The sequence below is a fragment of the Alosa pseudoharengus genome, unplaced genomic scaffold, assembly GCF_046254945.1.
Source record: "Alosa pseudoharengus isolate Yale_2024_CS ecotype anadromous, Long Island Sound unplaced genomic scaffold, YU_APseudo_1.1 YU_APseudo_1.1_scf_7, whole genome shotgun sequence".
NCBI lineage: Eukaryota > Metazoa > Chordata > Actinopteri > Clupeiformes > Clupeidae > Alosa > Alosa pseudoharengus.
The window spans coordinates 29503655-29521603 of NW_027468859.1; the positions used below are offsets into that span (position 1 = coordinate 29503655).

The 17949-nt window shown below is 42.2% G+C and overlaps 2 protein-coding genes across 2 annotated transcripts in view; one reads left to right on the forward strand and one right to left on the reverse strand.

Moving 5' to 3' along the window:
- Window positions 1-3017, forward strand: part of ezrb (ezrin b) — a 41578-nt gene extending 38561 nt beyond the window's left edge. Inside the window, exon 15 of the mRNA XM_076273059.1 lies at window positions 1011-3017. Coding sequence (XP_076129174.1) covers window positions 1011-1175 — 165 coding nt within the window. The 3' untranslated portion in view covers window positions 1176-3017. The remainder of the gene's footprint in view (window positions 1-1010) is intronic.
- Window positions 3018-3093: 76 nt separating this feature from the next.
- sytl3 (synaptotagmin-like 3) lies at window positions 3094-15021 on the reverse strand. The gene is made up of 16 exons (XM_076273057.1): window positions 14931-15021; window positions 11900-12499; window positions 11338-11553; window positions 10838-10905; window positions 10021-10072; window positions 9845-9911; window positions 9661-9745; window positions 8957-9078; window positions 8615-8743; window positions 7575-7744; window positions 6618-6720; window positions 5681-5851; window positions 5314-5416; window positions 4823-4916; window positions 4229-4440; window positions 3094-3587 (listed from the first exon to the last, which is right to left on the reverse strand). The coding sequence occupies exons 2-16, from the start codon at window positions 11995-11997 to the stop codon at window positions 3496-3498; spliced, it is 1782 nt and encodes a 593-aa protein (XP_076129172.1). The 5' UTR covers window positions 11998-12499; window positions 14931-15021; the 3' UTR covers window positions 3094-3495.
- Window positions 15022-17949: the final 2928 nt, after the last annotated feature.

Below are 17949 nucleotides of genomic sequence, written 5' to 3' on the forward strand. Positions count from 1 at the left end.
AGGCCCTTACCCTGAGACTGGCTTTTACGTCTGGTGGTCTCCACTCTGCCAAAGCTCAAGCCAGTCTGCCTGAGGTTTGGCCTGTTGAGCTTTAAGAAGCCAGCTAATTGCCCGATTAACCCTGTGCACCTGTTTAGAGGCAATCACTGACATCTGGGTGGGGCTGAACTTCCTAAGGCATGTGTAAGTGTGTTCCTCTGGGGCAGTACCTCCCAGCCAATACTATGCCTCTCATCTGCCTTTGCTGGCAGCCATGTGGGGCACTGATCCCTGACTGAGCCCACACACACACACACTTAAACATTCTTATGTCATGAGGAGAAGAACAAGAGAGGGCGCATATACATACACACACACACACACACACACACACACACACACACACACGCATACACATATACAGTTTTTGCCACAGGACAGAGGGGTTCCCTCTTAATGGGTGGCATTCCTGCCTCCTTGCATTCCCTGGAACAGGCTGAGCTTCATCACTCTCACGCGTGGCCTACTCTCAGGCCAGCTGATTCCTATCTGCTCGTTAGGTAGCTGTGATTATCTCTTTGGATGATGTCAGTATGTAGCTCAATAGAGGCCTCCTTAGCTATACGAAGCCTCATTAGCGTATACATATTTTTTTTATCACTTCCTTGTGGTATTTTTTATGCCATTTCCTTATGAGACTCACTTACCCATAGCTCCTCTCGTTACTGACATAGACACATTATCTGTGTGTGTGCGCTTCCACTGAAACACTGGGCTGTCAGGGTCTTGCTTTACCTGTTCCTCGACTAAATGATGAGTTATAGAAACACCTGGCATACCTTATGGCATTTGACACTTACTGAGTCTAACACCCAAACTCTCTTCATCTCTCCCTCCTTCTCTCTCTCCCTCCTCTCTTTCTCTCTCTCTCTTTCTTTCTTTCTTTCTTTCTTTCTTTTCCTCTCTCTCTCTCTCTCTCTCTCTCTCTCTCTCTCTCTCTCTCTCTCTCTCTCTCTCCCCCTCTCTCCCAGGCCCTGACCTCTGAGCTGGCCCACGCTCGTGACGACACAAAGAAGACCCAGAACGACATCTTGCACACAGAGAACATGCGTGCTGGACGAGACAAGTACAAGACCCTGCGGCAGATCCGACAGGGCAACACCAAGCAGCGCATTGACGAGTTTGAAGCCTTATAAGAGCAACCCCACACCCTACCCCCACCCCACCCCACTCCTAGTGAGAGGGGCTGTTATTATACCCCCAACCTGCCATCCTCTGAGAACCTAAGCCCCCTATGCCATACCCTTTCTGAGTGGTCACTGCCAGAAACACAAATACACACACTCACACACTGTATATATATATATATATATATATATATATATATAGTGTGTGTGTGTGTGTGTATATACACAGACCAGTAATTAGAGGCACTTTTTGACAGGAACATGATGCATCTCATGTTCTTCCCTGTGTGTGCATAGACATGTGTGCTAACACACACACACACACACACACACACACACACACACATAAACCAACACTGCATATAGACAAACATACACCACTACCTTCTCGCACCACTATTGTCAGCCCAGCATGCCGCCTTGCTGCGGCCATGTGCTAAAGATTGTAGCTCTGCTCTTTGCCACAGCACAAAACAACCGCAACATGAGTGTCATTCAAACCACCCAGTGCCAAAAAAACTCTTTTTTTCCCCTTTAGTCCTAGCTTGAGATGAAGTTCCTATCTGACTGTATATCACCGCAACCAAAATTGCCATTTTGTTTTTGCTTCTAAACCCTGAGCAGAAGGGCTTGGAGAGGTGGCAGAGGGAGTGAAGAGGCAGTACATGGCAACATGTAAAGGAAAATGAAGTATCGTTAAACCAGAGCATGGACTCTGGAGTTTAGTCTTAGTTTTTGTTGTAGCTGAAGTTGGAAAGGGCAATTTACTGATTTTTGTATTTATCAATTTCTTCTTTTGCTGTTTGTTTTGATTGGATCACTCAGAAAAGGGAATTACAGTATAAAACCTAAACTTTTCTGAAAGGAAAATGTGTATGTCTTTTGTTTTGTGTCTTTTTTTCCACATTATATTTTGAACACTTCTGTTTAATACCTGCTCTAGCTAAAAAAAAAAGTAATTCTTAGTTAAATATTTATGCTCATACATGGGTCATCTACTTGGTTTGTATATTTTTGCTATTATACTAATGATCACAAGCAGTGTAATATTATCAAAGGTTCTATATTGACCAAAAATAATTACAACAGCTAGGTTTCTATTTCTGCTCTGTAAAAGATCACTAAATTAAGAGATTTTTGTAAATTATTATCTTTTTACTTTAGACAGTACTTAAGCTGCATGTTATTCAAATGACATAATATTTTTTTTTAATTCTAGGTACTTTTTGATTGATTCCTGTAACGCAACCAGAGAAAATTCTTCTCTTCTACCCACCAGCAGGGTGGCTGATCTCTATGTTTACAGTATGAGCAGCCATTTCTGTTCAGTTGTATTAGTTTTTCTGTTCCGGCATTGCCATATTTTGCCTGTCGGTCAGATAGTAACAAAGACGCCCTCTTTACACTGTGGTGTACGGGGCGTAGGTCAGCACCTCACCTGTGAAGATCACCTCTCATTGTCCATTACAGGACTCCATTCCAAGTACCAGCAATCCCCTCTAAGTCCAGTTCTAGGAAACTGGAGAAGCTGAATGTACTGTATAGAGTAGATGCATATAGGCATGACGCTGCTCTGTATGTCTAATTCACTCTCCACCATGTACAAATGATCTGAGTGCAGCTCTGAAATTGCCTTTCATGTTCGCTTGGAGAAAAGGGAGTTATAGCTGTCCTCAGAACAGTGGCTAAGGGCTAAGGGTCACCATGTAGCACCATCCACACCATATACAGATGGGAATGTCCTGGTGTTCATAACTTAGTCGCATTCCAACTGGATTTTGTTTTGTTTTTCTTTTTATTTAAATTGAGGTGTTCAACTTTATTGGCAATAAAGAAAATCTCATGATTTCATTCACTGTGTTTTGTGTCACTTTGTGTCAATACTCAATTCTCAAAGGCCTTTGTTTAAAAAAAAAACAAATCTGAATTTATTTGTATATTTAATTGTTACATATAAAAACAAGTCCATAAGTTAAGAAATAAATAAAAATACATAACCAAAATGACTAAACAGGCTGACGCATGCAAATGGTGTCTTTTATACATGTGCTGATAAATTGAACACTTGGTTTGTGTATTCCTGGCAAAGACAAACATCAAATCAACTTTGTTCAATTCATTTTCATATCCAATTCTGTAGCATCCTTTGCACAGTATATTCATGACTTATATATAATGTGAATGTAAAAATGTTGATTTATAAATAATGTGTAGAATGTGTGTGTGCATTGGGGGGGGGGGGTATCCATTAGATAATACTTTGTGCACAAGAGCGACAGAGAGAAACGTCTGACTCTCATTTCTCTTGTTTCCTTGCTACTGTAGGTTGTCATGGTTTCCTGTTGTTTACATTGGCGCGCAGGGGTAGGCTGACGCTGTGCCACACATTTGGTGTCTGTTGTAAAGGTTGCCAGGACAACCCTTCAGATGTTGAGGGAGTGAAAGAAAGAGAGAGGGAGAGAAACGACCGGTTAATGACATCATTGTTTCTGGAGAGGACAAAACCAGGTCTGTGAGACCGATCATTTTATTCTCACAGATACTCCCTCACTCTCATTCTCACTCACTCTATGTTCACCTCTTCTCTCTCTCCCTCTCACCCTAACTTTCTTACCACCCATCTCTCTCTCTCTCCATACTCTCTTCCTCCTTTCCACTACTTGGCGGCCATATTGCAACGCTTTTTGGGCACTTATCGGGCATCTATTTCAGCAGAAATACGCGTGCGCAAGGCTTCACGGCACCAACCTTGCTCCAGCGGCACATGATTGGCACAATGTCCTCACAACACCACATGATTGGCTCAATGTATTCACAACACAGCACATGATTGGCTCAATGTATTGTCAACGTTTTGCCGCGGAAGGGGTGGGATATGTGTAGACAACGGCCATATTGGCGTTACAAACTAACCCCATGAATTTCTATGGAGGATTTTTTGAGTGCTGTGTCTCCTCATTAGAAAGTCTCTGCCCTTCCTCTTTCCAAATATGTGTCCACACTGTCCAATGGCTAGTGCACTATGAGAGCACCGTCATTCAACCAGCTCAAACAGTGCTCACCTTCCCCGGCATGTAGTGTGGCCGTCCCCAGTAGCCGGTCGGTGACGCCAAAGGGCGCGTGCTCCCAGAGGCCCAGCACCAGCGAGGCGTCGTGCAGCTCGTGGGCCGTGACCCTGCTGAAGAGCAGCTGGTGCGCCCACTCCAGGCTAGGGCCTCGCTTCACCACCGGGGTCCTCTGCACCAGCTCCCGCTGCCCTGGCAGGGCCAGACACCTACACACACACACACACACACACACACATTTAACTTCTTTATTTGGATTAGAAGATAAGCATATATCATGGCATAATCCTGAAGAAAGGAAGGTGTACAACAGCAGCCAATATCCCAGTCCATTATGCACATTAGCGGTAAAGGTGGCACCTACGCCTCCATATGTAGAGGCATATGGTGGCGTAGGTGCCACCTTTACACACACACACACACACAGACCATACATATTCGCTGTTGTTGAGTCTGTTTGGTGATAAGGTGCAATGTAATGGTAGAAGTGTTCACTATACCGAGTGGATATGTGTGCACTTAATACTGTGTGTGACCACACATACACACCCACACATACAAACAAACAAACAATCCAGGGTTGTCACTCACCCCTTGATAAACGAGGACGAGGGTTTTGAACTGGATAGGTTCTGAACACCGATGATGAGAACAGTGAGCTGCCCAACTTCAAAGGGGCCAATGCCTGCAAACAGACACAGGAAATGACATAATTTGTCAGGGCTCAGTTAAAAAGTTAAATTTCACTGCTCTTTCACTGGTGTGAGGATATCTGATGCAATAGCCAGGTTTTAACACTTGTGTTTAAAACACACCACTGGTCTTTATGTAATTCTTTCAAAAGAATCTATCAATTTAAACATTTTATATCTTTTGATCTTCTGAGAGATTCACCCCAGATGTTCACACTCTTTGATGAGATATATATTTGGGGTGTGGGTATTTTGACTGCAAAGTAGTGGTGGTCCTAGTGGTTTGATAGAGTAGCAGATGACTTTTGTGCTAGTTTCAGTGGTGTGTGTGTGTGTGTGTGTGTGTGTGTGTGTGTGTGTGTGTGTGTGTGTGTGTGTGTGTTTCCTCACCAGTGCTGTTCATCTTGCAGATCTGGGTGAGAGATGAGAACTTGATTCTTAGAATCAGCTCCCCAATAACTTGTTCCATATCGACCCCTACTGGCCGTTCAGTCTAAAGACATGAAAAACACCAGTTAGTCCAGAAATGGGGTCTGTTTCATTCTCTATCAAAGTTTCAGATCTAGAGAGCCTGAGATTCGCAACAAATAACATTAACTTGTTTACTGAAAGTTTGTTGATTAAGCCCATTATTTGATTTATTTACTACTACAGTTGTTTGACTCCCAAGTCATTTAATTGCCTTGGCACTGTAGTTAATTTAGCTTTTTGAAGCAGCCTCTGGATTAACACTATTCAGCTGTGTTAAAGGCTGTACCTTGGGACAGAGAGGGTACCACATGAGCCCTTGCGTGCTGGGGTCTTCAAAACTCCACCTGTCCAGGGGAATGAGAACCTCTCCCAGGAGGACCTTCCGTCTGAGGGTCTCCGCGTGCCACACCGAGGCCTGCAGCGTGCGCGTGGTCAGCAGCTCCCGTGCGATGGAACACTGTGGAGCGGACAGGAGAGTATAAGTAGTAAGTTTATAGACCCTTTCAACAATAAAAAAAAAAACAATGCTTGAACGTTCTATTTGGTTCCCAATCTACTTCCTCTGCATTAAGATAACATATGGAATGTTAAAACAGAAGCCTTGTGGGGCCAGCTATGATGCTGATAATGGAACTCTCTTGAAAGGGTCTATACTCTTTTGATCCCGTGAGGGAAATTTGGTCTCTGCATTTATCCCAATCCGTGAATTGGTGAAACACACTCAGCACACAGTGAACACACAGTGAGGTGAAGCACACACTAATCCCGACGCAGTGAGCTGCCTGCTACAACAGCGGCGCTCGGGGAGCAGTGAGGGGTTAGGTGCCTTGCTCAAGGGCACTTCAGCCGCAGCCCACTGGTCAGGGCTTGAACCGGCAACCCTCCGGTTACAAGTCCAGAGTGCTAACCAGTGGGCCACAACTTTTGTCCTCTGCCTTCGACTGGGTAGTATGATAGTCAGTACATTAAGACTGCAAACTTTGAGTTTTGCTACCCCAGAGCTAACTTGAATGCATCTTGCCATGAGTAATTAGCTTCAATTAACACCTGGATCTCCTTATATTGTCAAGGATGGCAGCTTTGGATCATTTTTGTAGGCAAACTTCAGAGGTCTATTGTGATATACACCCCTCCTTGCCCCCTTAGCTTGTCTTTCTCAGGTACCAGCGGTCCGATCCAGCACAATCACATCATTAAATTGACGAGCCGGTCAGTACTCTCACCTGTAAGGTCTCCTGGAAGACGGGCTCTGTTGTGTTCTTCATGACTGCTGTCTTCATCTTAGTGCTCTGTGATTTGTCGGGCAGCAGGTAGACCTTCACATAGCTGAGAGGAGTAAGACACATGCACACATAAGCATAAAGAAGCAAGAGAGCATTCTTATCATCATCATCATCATAGTCACTCATATCATCATTGTTTTCATAATGTAAACAGTCATTTTTGAGTTGACACAGCAGAAGCTCAGTCAACAGATCTACCTGGGAAATAACAACTCAAATTTGTTAATGGACTACTGTGTGACTGTTTTTGAGGATGCTAAAGAAAAATAGCTACTAGTTATATTTAACAACATTTTAATTTAAATTTTTGTTTTCGAATGGCTCCTAAATATAAAGTTATGGCAAAAGTAGTAAACCTCTAGGGAACTCTCTTCTCTATCTGCTCTTTCTTTAAATACACCATGAAATAATATAAGGTTACACTTTACTTGACAGTATTGACATAAGAGTGACATGACACTGTCATGAACGTGTCATAAACAAGTCATAAATGTTTATGACATAACGCTTCTGTTATTAAGTGACATTCGGTTTTTGTCATAACAAATTAGGATTAGGATTAGGGTTAGGGTTAGAGTTAGGGTTAGGTTTAGGATCAGGGTTATGGTTAGGGCTCATGTGTCATGACAGTGTCATGTGTTCATGACAGTGTCATGTCACTCTCATGTCGATACTGTCAAGTAAAATGTTACCGAATATGATATGATCAATGAATACGATATGATCATGGCCCTACTGACATAACGTCATTCATGACACAGCTTAGTTTAGTTTCCCTATACTAGTCTATTTAGACATCAAGATGTCACAATCATCACTGAGGAAGTCATAATCAGGTTACAGCAGCCGTTTCCTTCAGTTCCAGAGAAATGTAAATGAGGTGTTATCTGTACTGACGGGTGGCATTTTCTCTTCTTGGCGTCTCCATGGGTGAGGTTCCGACAGGCTCCCACGACCACCTCCAGGCAGGAGGAGCTAAAGCTGTAGGCCAGAGCCAGCTCCAACTCCCCCGTCACGCTGGAGCTCTCGACCAGGCCGCAGTCTGTACCGGTGCTACTGATGCTGCCCTGTCAACAACAACAACAACAACAACAACAATGATGAAGTCAATACACGTATGTGATAACTGCTTCAACCTAGAAAACACATTAAATCAAAAACACAGACACACACATACATACATACACACACACACACACACACACACACACACACACACACACACACCCACAAGCGATATTTAGAAGCCTGCAGTGGGCCAAAGTTTCATATTCAACATAAAAAGCTTCCTATAAACAAATTTAGAATTTAGATTTTCACTTGTTCTCCTGTCTTCCTCTGTCGCAGCACAACAACCAGGCCGTAACATGCACACACACACACACACACACACACACACACACACACACACACACACACACACACACACACACACACACACACACACACACAGACACACACACAAACACGCACACACACACACACACACACACACACACACACACACACACACACACACATTTTAATCTATTAATCAGAAACAGCAGAGCAACACAGACGTATTTTGCAAGCCATGAAACAGGATGATTTACTGATAAAGTGTTTTCCGTTGATGCTGCTCTCTGTTAGTGTGCTGTCCTTGACTTCATCCCTTAGTGTGTGATGTGATACCTTAAAACCACATTGCACCCCACCCAGTGGATGCATAAATAACACTTGAAGATTCATGCAAGCAGTGAGCATTATTACTGATTAGCATCTGAACATATGCAGAGCCAAACATAGTTGGACTTGCACACACACGCATTCTGCACCAACAGAAATACACACACACAAACACATGCACAGCAACGCTCATACAAATCATGTACACATGCACACACAGGCACACACACATGCACACACACACACACACACGCACACACGCACACACATACCCTCTTCTCTCCAGAGTAGCCTGAACTCTGTGATGAATCCTCATCAGTACAGAGAGGTGAGGATGACCTTCTCTTCTCCTGCTCCTTACTCCTGTTAAAAAGGTTGGACAGGCTCGCTACTTTGGTAAGCTGCAGGGACAAGAAAACAAACACCACAACAAACAAACAAACAGACAAACATTTTTATTTTATGTAATTCAGTGTAATACTTTTTCTCCCACTGTGTTTTCAGTGGTGAACAGTGGATTTAGTATTCATGGTGTTTAGTAGTAGCCTTGTAGATGTATATTTATATATATATATCGATTTAGTATCACATGGCCTTTTGTGATTGGCTCTTACACTGGCAGATTTATTGATGGCAGTATCTGATTGGCTTTTCCGGTCTGTGTTGTGTCTTTGGTCGTATTCCACAGTAAGCAGGGCTGGCTCTGCCCTAACATCTTCTTGAGACTTGGAGATTTCTGCATTGAGGTGTAAGCATGTCATAATTAAGACAAACAATAAACCGACTAACACTAGACACCAATTCACTATACAGTATAACTGCAACTCAAAGACACAGAGATACTAGAAAACCAGTGAATGTGTGACTTGAGTTCAAGTTGAAAAACAGCAAGGCCCCATCTTTGTAACTCAGTGTTATCTTGTTAAACTATCAATATGGTTGTTGTGATACAATCTCTGGCTTCCTCTTTCAGTTCGGTTTACACCCACACAATCTCTAGTCCATAAAGTCTACATTTGGGTCATCTCTTTTATAGTGCATAACACTTTGGTCAATTCCAATTTTCACAAACTTAATAAATGTGTGTCTATGACTGACTATATGCATTGGTTAGCCACTATAGCTTTGAGAAATTATATTGTTGTTCCTCTTTTTTGTGCAGCTGATTTTGTGCAACAAAATGTCATGAACTTAATTTCAGTTAAACAGTTACATTTGGTTATTCACTTCAAAGACACATTTGCTAGATAAAGAGAAACCTGTTTCAGTCAGTATTGAAGAAAGCCTCTAATGCCACTGACGTACAGTAGGTGCTTACTTTTGATGTGGGTTGTGAAAGACATCATCAGATTTTCCATGGATTTCGTGAATGGTTTTGGGCTTCCTTTAGAGTTTGTCCAGTCCTGAAATAGTAACATAATAATAACAGTAATAAATACGTTTATGTGTTTTAGTCCTTGACTGCATTGCATTGATGGTTTGCATTAGGCGATTCAGTTTACCGGTAATCTGCTAAACGGTGGTGAGGACACGCACGGTGGAGGGGTGGGTGGGACAATTGAAATATTACTGAAACAAAGGCAAAATGTTTCAGCATCAGTTACCAATAAAAATAATTTAAAAAGAAAACACATATTTTAAAGGAAATATTTGATATTCTTTGTCAGTGTCTGAATACCTTAGCCTTTGGTAGGATCTAAGTAGTATTTCTCCGATGCTCTCACGTTTGTCTGTGAAGGGCCAGTCAGAAATGAAAAGGAATGAGGGCTGCAGTTCAGCAAAAATGTCACACGGTTTGATCAAATATTCCTGTGCTATTCTTCTGGGGTATGTCTCAGCAAAGCAGAGGAAATTATACATTATTCAGGAAAATGTTTTTTCCTCATAAAATAACACCAAGCCATGACTGAGTTTTTAGTCTTACACATATTCACATTACAAGTGATGAGTGAGAGAGATGAGGGCAAAAGTAGGCCTTTATCTACTGAAGACTGCAGTCTCATGTGTGTTATAGTCATCTGTTCCTTTGCATCCCTCCCAGAAAGGTACAGAAATGACTTACTCTCACCTCTAGCTAAATTTCTATGAAGAAAAGCATGCTGTAAATGGAAACCACAAGTCAAATGTGACTCAGCCCAACTTTAGGGAACCAAACATTTCCAGTCTGTTTAGTGTGTGATTGAGTCTGAGATTGTGGTGTTTCTTCTCAACTGAGTAAGAAACATTGCACTATCCTGGTGTACTGTAACAACTCAGTTGAATAGAAAAGGTCAGCGTAGCATGGACCCTACCGACTACGCCAAACTCTTCTACGCAAAAATCTTCTACTGTCTCTATTGTACAGTGGAGTTTTTTTTTATATGTATATTACTTTTTCTGCTGTAAGTGCATGTTGTGTGACTGTACTGTATGCTATGAGACCTTGAATTTCCCCTTGGGGATCAATAAAGTATCTATCTATTTATCTATCTATCTAAACTAGCATGCATGCCTACCTGCTTCTCTGGGAAACTTCCTTGCTCGCTCCTCCATGAACCATTCACCAGATTTGATCTTAACTTGCCTGTGGGAGAAAAAAGACATGGGTTTGCTGGACACTGTCATTCTGTTGGTTCGGTTTTACGGGTCACACTGCAAAGAGCCGTGTGCCGAACCCTGTTGTTGCTAAGAATGAGATTGTGATTAGTCCAACTAAATCAGTCAATCTAATCATAACAGGGAGGCCACACTGGGTCCACAACTGAAGCACTCTGTTCGGGTAGCATAAAAATAGTCTATTAGTCTTTTTTTGAACGTATACTGTATGCCGCTGTCATGTACTGTATGGTGTAAACAGTTCCATTTATTATAGTGGAAGCTATTTGTTGCAACGGAAGCTTTACAAGAATCCCTTATTTAGCACCCTAGTTGGTAGTAATCAGTAGTAGTATTAGCACCCTAATTGGTAGTAATCAGTGGTCTCGGTCAAACTGAAATAAACAGCCCTTGGTCATACCTGTGGGCATGGCAGACAGTACACTTCCACTCGTGGGGGCTCATGCAGACCCGGCACTTGCTGCAGATGCGGTGGCTGCAGCCTCGACACACAGCGCCACAATTCCAGAGCTTTCCGAGGGGTCTCTGGCAGCGTGCGCACGTCCGCTCGCTGTACTGCCGGGAGAAACTCTTGGCCCCACGCCGCCGCAACTCCTGAAGCTCCAGCCTCAGTCGCCTGACGAGAAGGGAAACACAAGTTCAAACACATCTCAGTCAATTGACCAAGAGTACTGAGGTTTGCAAACTAAAAGAGGAACACACATTTCGTTGAGGACATGTAAAGACTAATAAGGCAAAAGATCAGAAGACTGATACTGATACTTGATAGATACTTCTATTTACAGTTATATCAGACTGCAGCTTCCATGCCACCAATTAACCAATTAATCTATAACACATTGAGTTATTAGTTAGACCTGGTAGAATAAATATTTTTTACTTTTACAGTATGGTTCTGACAAAAACAAAGCTTATTGTCTCTCCACAGACATCAGGACAGAGATAATTTCCAGGTGACATACCTTATTCTATCCTCATCCAGACAGCGCAAGACTTTATCTCGCTGGAGAACTTCCAGAACTTTCTCTCTCTCCACAGCTTGGAGTAGACTGAGATCCATGATGCTGGAACACTTAAGGGATTTTCACTTTTTATCCGAATCTAAGTCTCTAGAGCATATCCACAGGTACAGACGCATACACCGCTGAGATGGCCTTTCTTTCTTTTTGTAGTCCTTTCGAAAGGGTCTTTGTATCAAAAGCTCTCTTACTAAAACAGAGAGGTCAAAGATAAGATGTCTAACTGATCTCTATAAAAGATTCTAGCCTCGATCAAAAGATGAGTTGCATCTTACATGTGCGTGTGTGTTTTATCAAAACCGTGTCCTGCGACGTGACTTCCCGGTGATGTTAAGAGCACGTCACAGAAGAGGAAAAAATGTCCTGAATATCTTGATCACGGTGTTCCGACCCATCGGACCATGTGGTGCTCTAACCAATGAACCGTGGTTCAGCAGAATCACTGAATAATCCACTTGTCTTGCTGTCTGTTAAGGTAGAGCTGTACTCCTCTCTTCTCCTGATGAGCTGGCAATCCAAAGAGATGTGTTTGCCTTAAAGATCCTAAAAAACAAAGAACAAAGACTTTCTGACACATTCTGTCTCCAAATGGTTTTCATCAGTCTGCAGTAAATTGATTTGTATATGGGAGGTAGGGGATAATCGCAAAAAGAAATCCTTTGACAAAAGAAATCCGATGTCTTATTCAATCAAACCGCAGCCTTGACTACAAAGAAACCACAGGCTGTGGGGCATAGTGCATCAGCACATACACACACACACACACACACACACACACACACACACACACAGATTCACATAGTCAAACACACACAGTCAACCCCACATGAACATGCAAACACACCGACACACACACACCGACACACACACACACACACACACACACACACACACACACACACACACACACACACACACAGTAAATGCCAAGCCCTAAATTATTGATGTCTTTGCTTTTTCTAGTGTTTCTAGTTTTTTCTATCTGTTCCTCTAACACTGGGAGACTGAAAGGTGGGGGCAGTCATAATTCAGTTGGTCCTTGTGCTGGGAGATAAAGGACCAGTGGCATTATCCCGCCAAGCCAGGAGCAAAAGCAACCCGTAAAAGCCTATTAGTGCCAAATTCAATCAGTCCAACTATAGTGACTGTGCATCTATTGACCATGGCCTAAGGACACTGATTGGGACATTGTTGTTGTGTGACTGTGGTTTGTCATGTCACGAACAGGATGAATAGGACAGAGGATGTGGCTGAACAGGGATGATATGCCTTCCTGTCCCCAAATAATGAGAAGTTACTCGCTCTAATGGGCATGCACAGCTACCCTGACAGAGTTACATATCAGTGTTCTTCAAGCCCTGTGAGCCATCTGTCACTCAGTCTAAGTTATCTTGCTGAGAAATTGAGTTCAGAAATGGCACCAGGTTGCATACTATTTAGAACAAACCTAAAACATTTAATGCTTTGGCCAAAGAAAGACATTTGATGTGCATGTGAAAATGCATGCCACTCGGTACATGGTTGACTGGAGATGCCCATGTCTGAGTAAAGACTTCCTCATGTGCCCCAAGAGTCTGAAGTATGCCTGTGTGAAATTTTCATGAGTCTTTTTCGAGCATTGTTGTTCGCAGGCAAACTAGCTCCACAGGACCGCTCTGGAAAGAGGTTGCTACAATAGAGGCACATTGAAGGAAATTAAGCTGCTTTAATAGCTGTGTCATGACTTTTTCATAATGCTGTACCTATTGTGTATTCATATTTTGTCTGAGTCATATTTGCAAAAAAGGTACTACACCATACAGTAACCACATATACCCAAATATACTCGTCTCCCTCGCTTTGTCTCTCTCTTTCTCTCTCTCTCTCTTTCACTCTCTCAAACATGCACACAGACACACACATACATGCACACAGACACAGTGTTGCATTTACACAACACTGAACCACTATGTGCAGTGCAGAGAAGATGGTAGATGCAAGGTTTGCTTCACTATATCAATGCACTCTGCACAAAACTCGCATGCACATGCTCATGCAAAATTTAAAGCCTTTTAATCTTGATAGAAACATAGAAAACATATATCTTAGAATGAACTTCACTACAGCAACTTTATGCATAGATGTATAGATGTCTTCATAGATGTGTTCTGATATGTTTGAGTTTGGAAAGTACTTCTTAAATCAAATATAGGCTAAATGCCAGGGAATGCATTAAATTGAATCAACTGTACCATGATCTGTTGTAAGGATAATGGGACATTATTATCAAAATATCAATGGTGATAACTGGTACTTGGGCAGCAGATTTACTCATCACTATGTCCAAATACCAACTGTTTACAGTTTACTTTTATGTAGGTAATGTCACAAACTGTGTCTGTACTAGAGAGCTATTATTTTATCGTGTTTATTTATGTAAGTCCATTGGTAGTATTAGGTTATTACTAAAGGTGACATTGTAGCATAGAACTTATCAATGACCCTGTCTACACAGCAGTTAATGACTTGTGACAGTCAGAATGTGAAAGTCCAGATAGTAAGTAGCCTACACAGAATGTGAGTGCTGCTACTGTACATTGAAAATATATGAGTGTGAACTTGACTTTGACAGCCTATTAGACTACTACATTCAACTGATCTGTAACGGGTCTTCACAAAACGCAAAGTAGTTTTCTTCAGATTCTGATAACATGCCAACGGCATTGCTGTCAGCTATACAAAGCCAGTAGGCCTATGAGATATGTTTGATAACATAAAGGGACCAATAACACCATATCGCCTCATAAAACAAGTGATAATATGAATCTAAACAGCAAAAGGAGACATTTGCATAAGGCTACAATGCAAACACAAACAAAACAAAGCTATTGGACTGATGTACGAAGGAACATCAGGTACAGCCGCCGCCACACCAAAGCATTTCTGGGAACCGAAAACCCTTAGAAGTGACTTCCGACATGCGCCAGAGACTTACCTCAGTGTCCGACGTGACGCCTCTCGTCTAGAACTGCTTGTCTGCAGCTGTAACAGCTGAGACGAGTGTGACAGTTTTATAGGGGTCCTGGGAGAGGAAATGCATGTCACTGTTGGCTTCCTGCGAAGCAGATTTACTTATAATGGTGATGACTCTTTTTACCTGAAGTCACAGTTTCTCAAACTGTTGCGGACAATGTGTGGTCATACAGAGAAACAGTTGGTGGTGGTGACATGAGTCTTTTTACCCGTACCTATGGCACGCACACACACACACACACACACACAGAAAGAGAGAGAGAGAGAGAAAGAGAGAGAGAGAGAGAGAGCAGTGGTCATACTGAGATAAGAATGAGGGATGACATGGTGCACCTTTGGCAGATATTGTCTTACCCATTCCTGAGCACCCACCACTCCACACAGCAAGCATGCACAGCTTACAGTCACTATGATGGGGAACCCCAGGCTAAAATGAGCTTGAATGACTGTGCTTTGCCTCAGTAGGAGGGCAAATGCCTCAGTAGGAGGGCAACCGGACTAATAATCTATGTGAAAACTTCCAGGAAGAACTGATCTTATCTCTCTAACAACTGTAATACTCTTCTCCCTTGATTTCTCTCTCTCTCTCTCTCTCTCTCTCTCACACACACACACACACACAAAACACACAAACACTCATATGCACACACACACACACACACACACACACACACACACACACACGCACACACACATACACACACACACACACACACAGCAATCACATATGAAAACATACACACACATACTCGTCTCGTACATACAGGGGGACAGGTTATGCTGACACGTTGTGGGGAATACCGCAGACACTTAATTAAAGGTGACCACGTTCTCATGAAGAGTTTCAACGGGTCAGCATACCACAGACAACTTCCAGTAAGGGCTGTATTAGAATGCTCCCATCCCCCATCCAGCCCCCTAGCCCCCCGCACCCACGCACACAAACTCGCACGACCATTTCAGCTAGTTGCATAGGCAGATAGGCTTTAACCCTGCGGTGTCTGCAGTGGGCTAATGCATGCAAAAGTACACTGCATGCACAGCCTTGTTTCAAGCTGCGGTATTCCTACATTCAGGGCCTACTGAAAATGAATCAACCAATTTGCTGACTCTGAAGAATAGGTTTAAATGGAAGAAGGGTATAGGCTATGATAATTTTGCAAACTGTAAGCCTACACAGTACATCCATAGACAGCTTATCTGTTTATATATATGTAATTGCGTTGCTATAAACTTAACTAAATTAATTAACAACCTATTGCTAAAGGTGACTTTTACAATTAATCACATGCAATAATGACCCTGTCTTCATAGTTAATGACAATACAGATTATGTGACAGTCATAGTAAGTGTACACACGCTATAGAATGTGAATGCGTCTATTAGTGTCCCTTAACAAAATAGAAACAGGACAAGGGAAGACATTTGAGTTGTGAACTCACCTGGCACAAATATAGCAAAATTATGCAGTCAAACATATCCCTTTAAAACAAGTGGCAATTAACTGAGTTCAAACTAAACAACAATAGCAAAGTGATACATTCACGTAGTAGGCTACAATGTTCACAATAAAATAACCTACTGCTGGACATAAAAAGGGTCTGCCACACACACACACGCACGCACACGCACACGCACACACACAAACACACAAAGCATTCATGTGAACAAAAAGCATTAAGAAGCGACATTCGACTTTGTAGCCTACCAAAGGCGTTACCTTAGCGTCCGCCACAACTCTGTTGACCTAATAACTTATCGCTAGGTAGTTATCGCTAGGTAGTGCTCGAGTTTTATAAACGGGGCATGAGAAAGCAAACGCGTGTCTCATGTGGCTTCCTTTCTAGTACTAATTTATCGACCGCGATGGTGAGAAGAGAAGCGCTTGGGAACCGACACAGCTTCCCCTTCAAGCAGAACAGCAGGTGCCTGCGTGAATTGCAACATTGTACTGTACCACTCATTCTCCAACACCCCATCTTTATAATCGCCTCAGGTCAAACAAAATTACACAGACTGCCAAAACTACCCCGTAGCGAAATACAAAGACCTGTTGCGTAAACCTGACACATGTCCGGTGTCCGGTGAGTCTAAAGAAAATTCCAACCTACAGATTGTGGGCTCTAAATTGATTATTGCACATTCAGAAAGGTGAGAGAAAATGGCTGATTCACACTGGTAGGCTTACTGGATGTGTTTTTTGACTTGACTGGTATACCAGGTATACCATATTGACTTGGCTCTTGGTCTGTTCTGGAGAGTTTTGTGACATGAAAATTGGCACATCAAAATAGTTTTGCTCCATAAAGTCTACTAAATTCTCTATGTAGAAAATACAGAACACATATGAAGTGTTTTTGTTTTTGCTATTAGAGTTAAGTTTTAAGTCAATGCAATAAATATAATTAGGCATATCAATATAGCAAGTTAGTCGTCATACAGTATTGCTGTGACAGAATGGTATTTCACCCTTGCAATTAAGTACAGAATGGCACACTAGGCCTAACACATGTAATGACAACTGCATTTTCATGCACTGTAATGAGTGTATTGCTAGAAAAGGTGGTGTAGCTCAGCCCTCATCTGGTTGTACACTTTTGTATACTTCACCTATCGAGAAATCTTCCATGATGCATATTAATTAATAATGGATGTTTCCATGATATAATTTACCCATTAACAATCCAGCTTACAATGCTGGCAATAATTCACTCCTGCCACTAAATGCCTTGACACTAAAATATACACATAATATAAAAAGGCTTAATGATAAAGCTCATCAAATTTGAGAGCTGGTGACACTTACTAACCAAACTTGTCCTGGAATGAACTCCACTGAACATGGTGTTCATGGCATACATTTAACTAATGATTGTCACACACTCAGTCAATACAGTGCATGAAAATGCACATACTGTTCTTCCTAGGCTTCTTCTGCTTCTTCTTCTGCTGACCACTTTTGGTTTTTTATATACTGTAT

Excerpts from the sequence above, each read along its gene's own strand:
- sytl3 (XM_076273057.1), bottom strand. The coding sequence starts at position 11,997 with ATGGATCTCAGTCTACTCCAAGCTGTGGAGAGAGAGAAAGTTCTGGAA. Across the intron at positions 11,554-11,899 it reads CTGGATGAGGATAGAATAAG|GCGACTGAGGCTGGAGCTTC; the intron begins GTATGTCACCTG and ends CCTTCTCGTCAG. Across the intron at positions 5,417-5,680 it reads GGTACCCTCTCTGTCCCAAG|ACTGAACGGCCAGTAGGGGT; the intron begins GTACAGCCTTTA and ends TCATGTCTTTAG.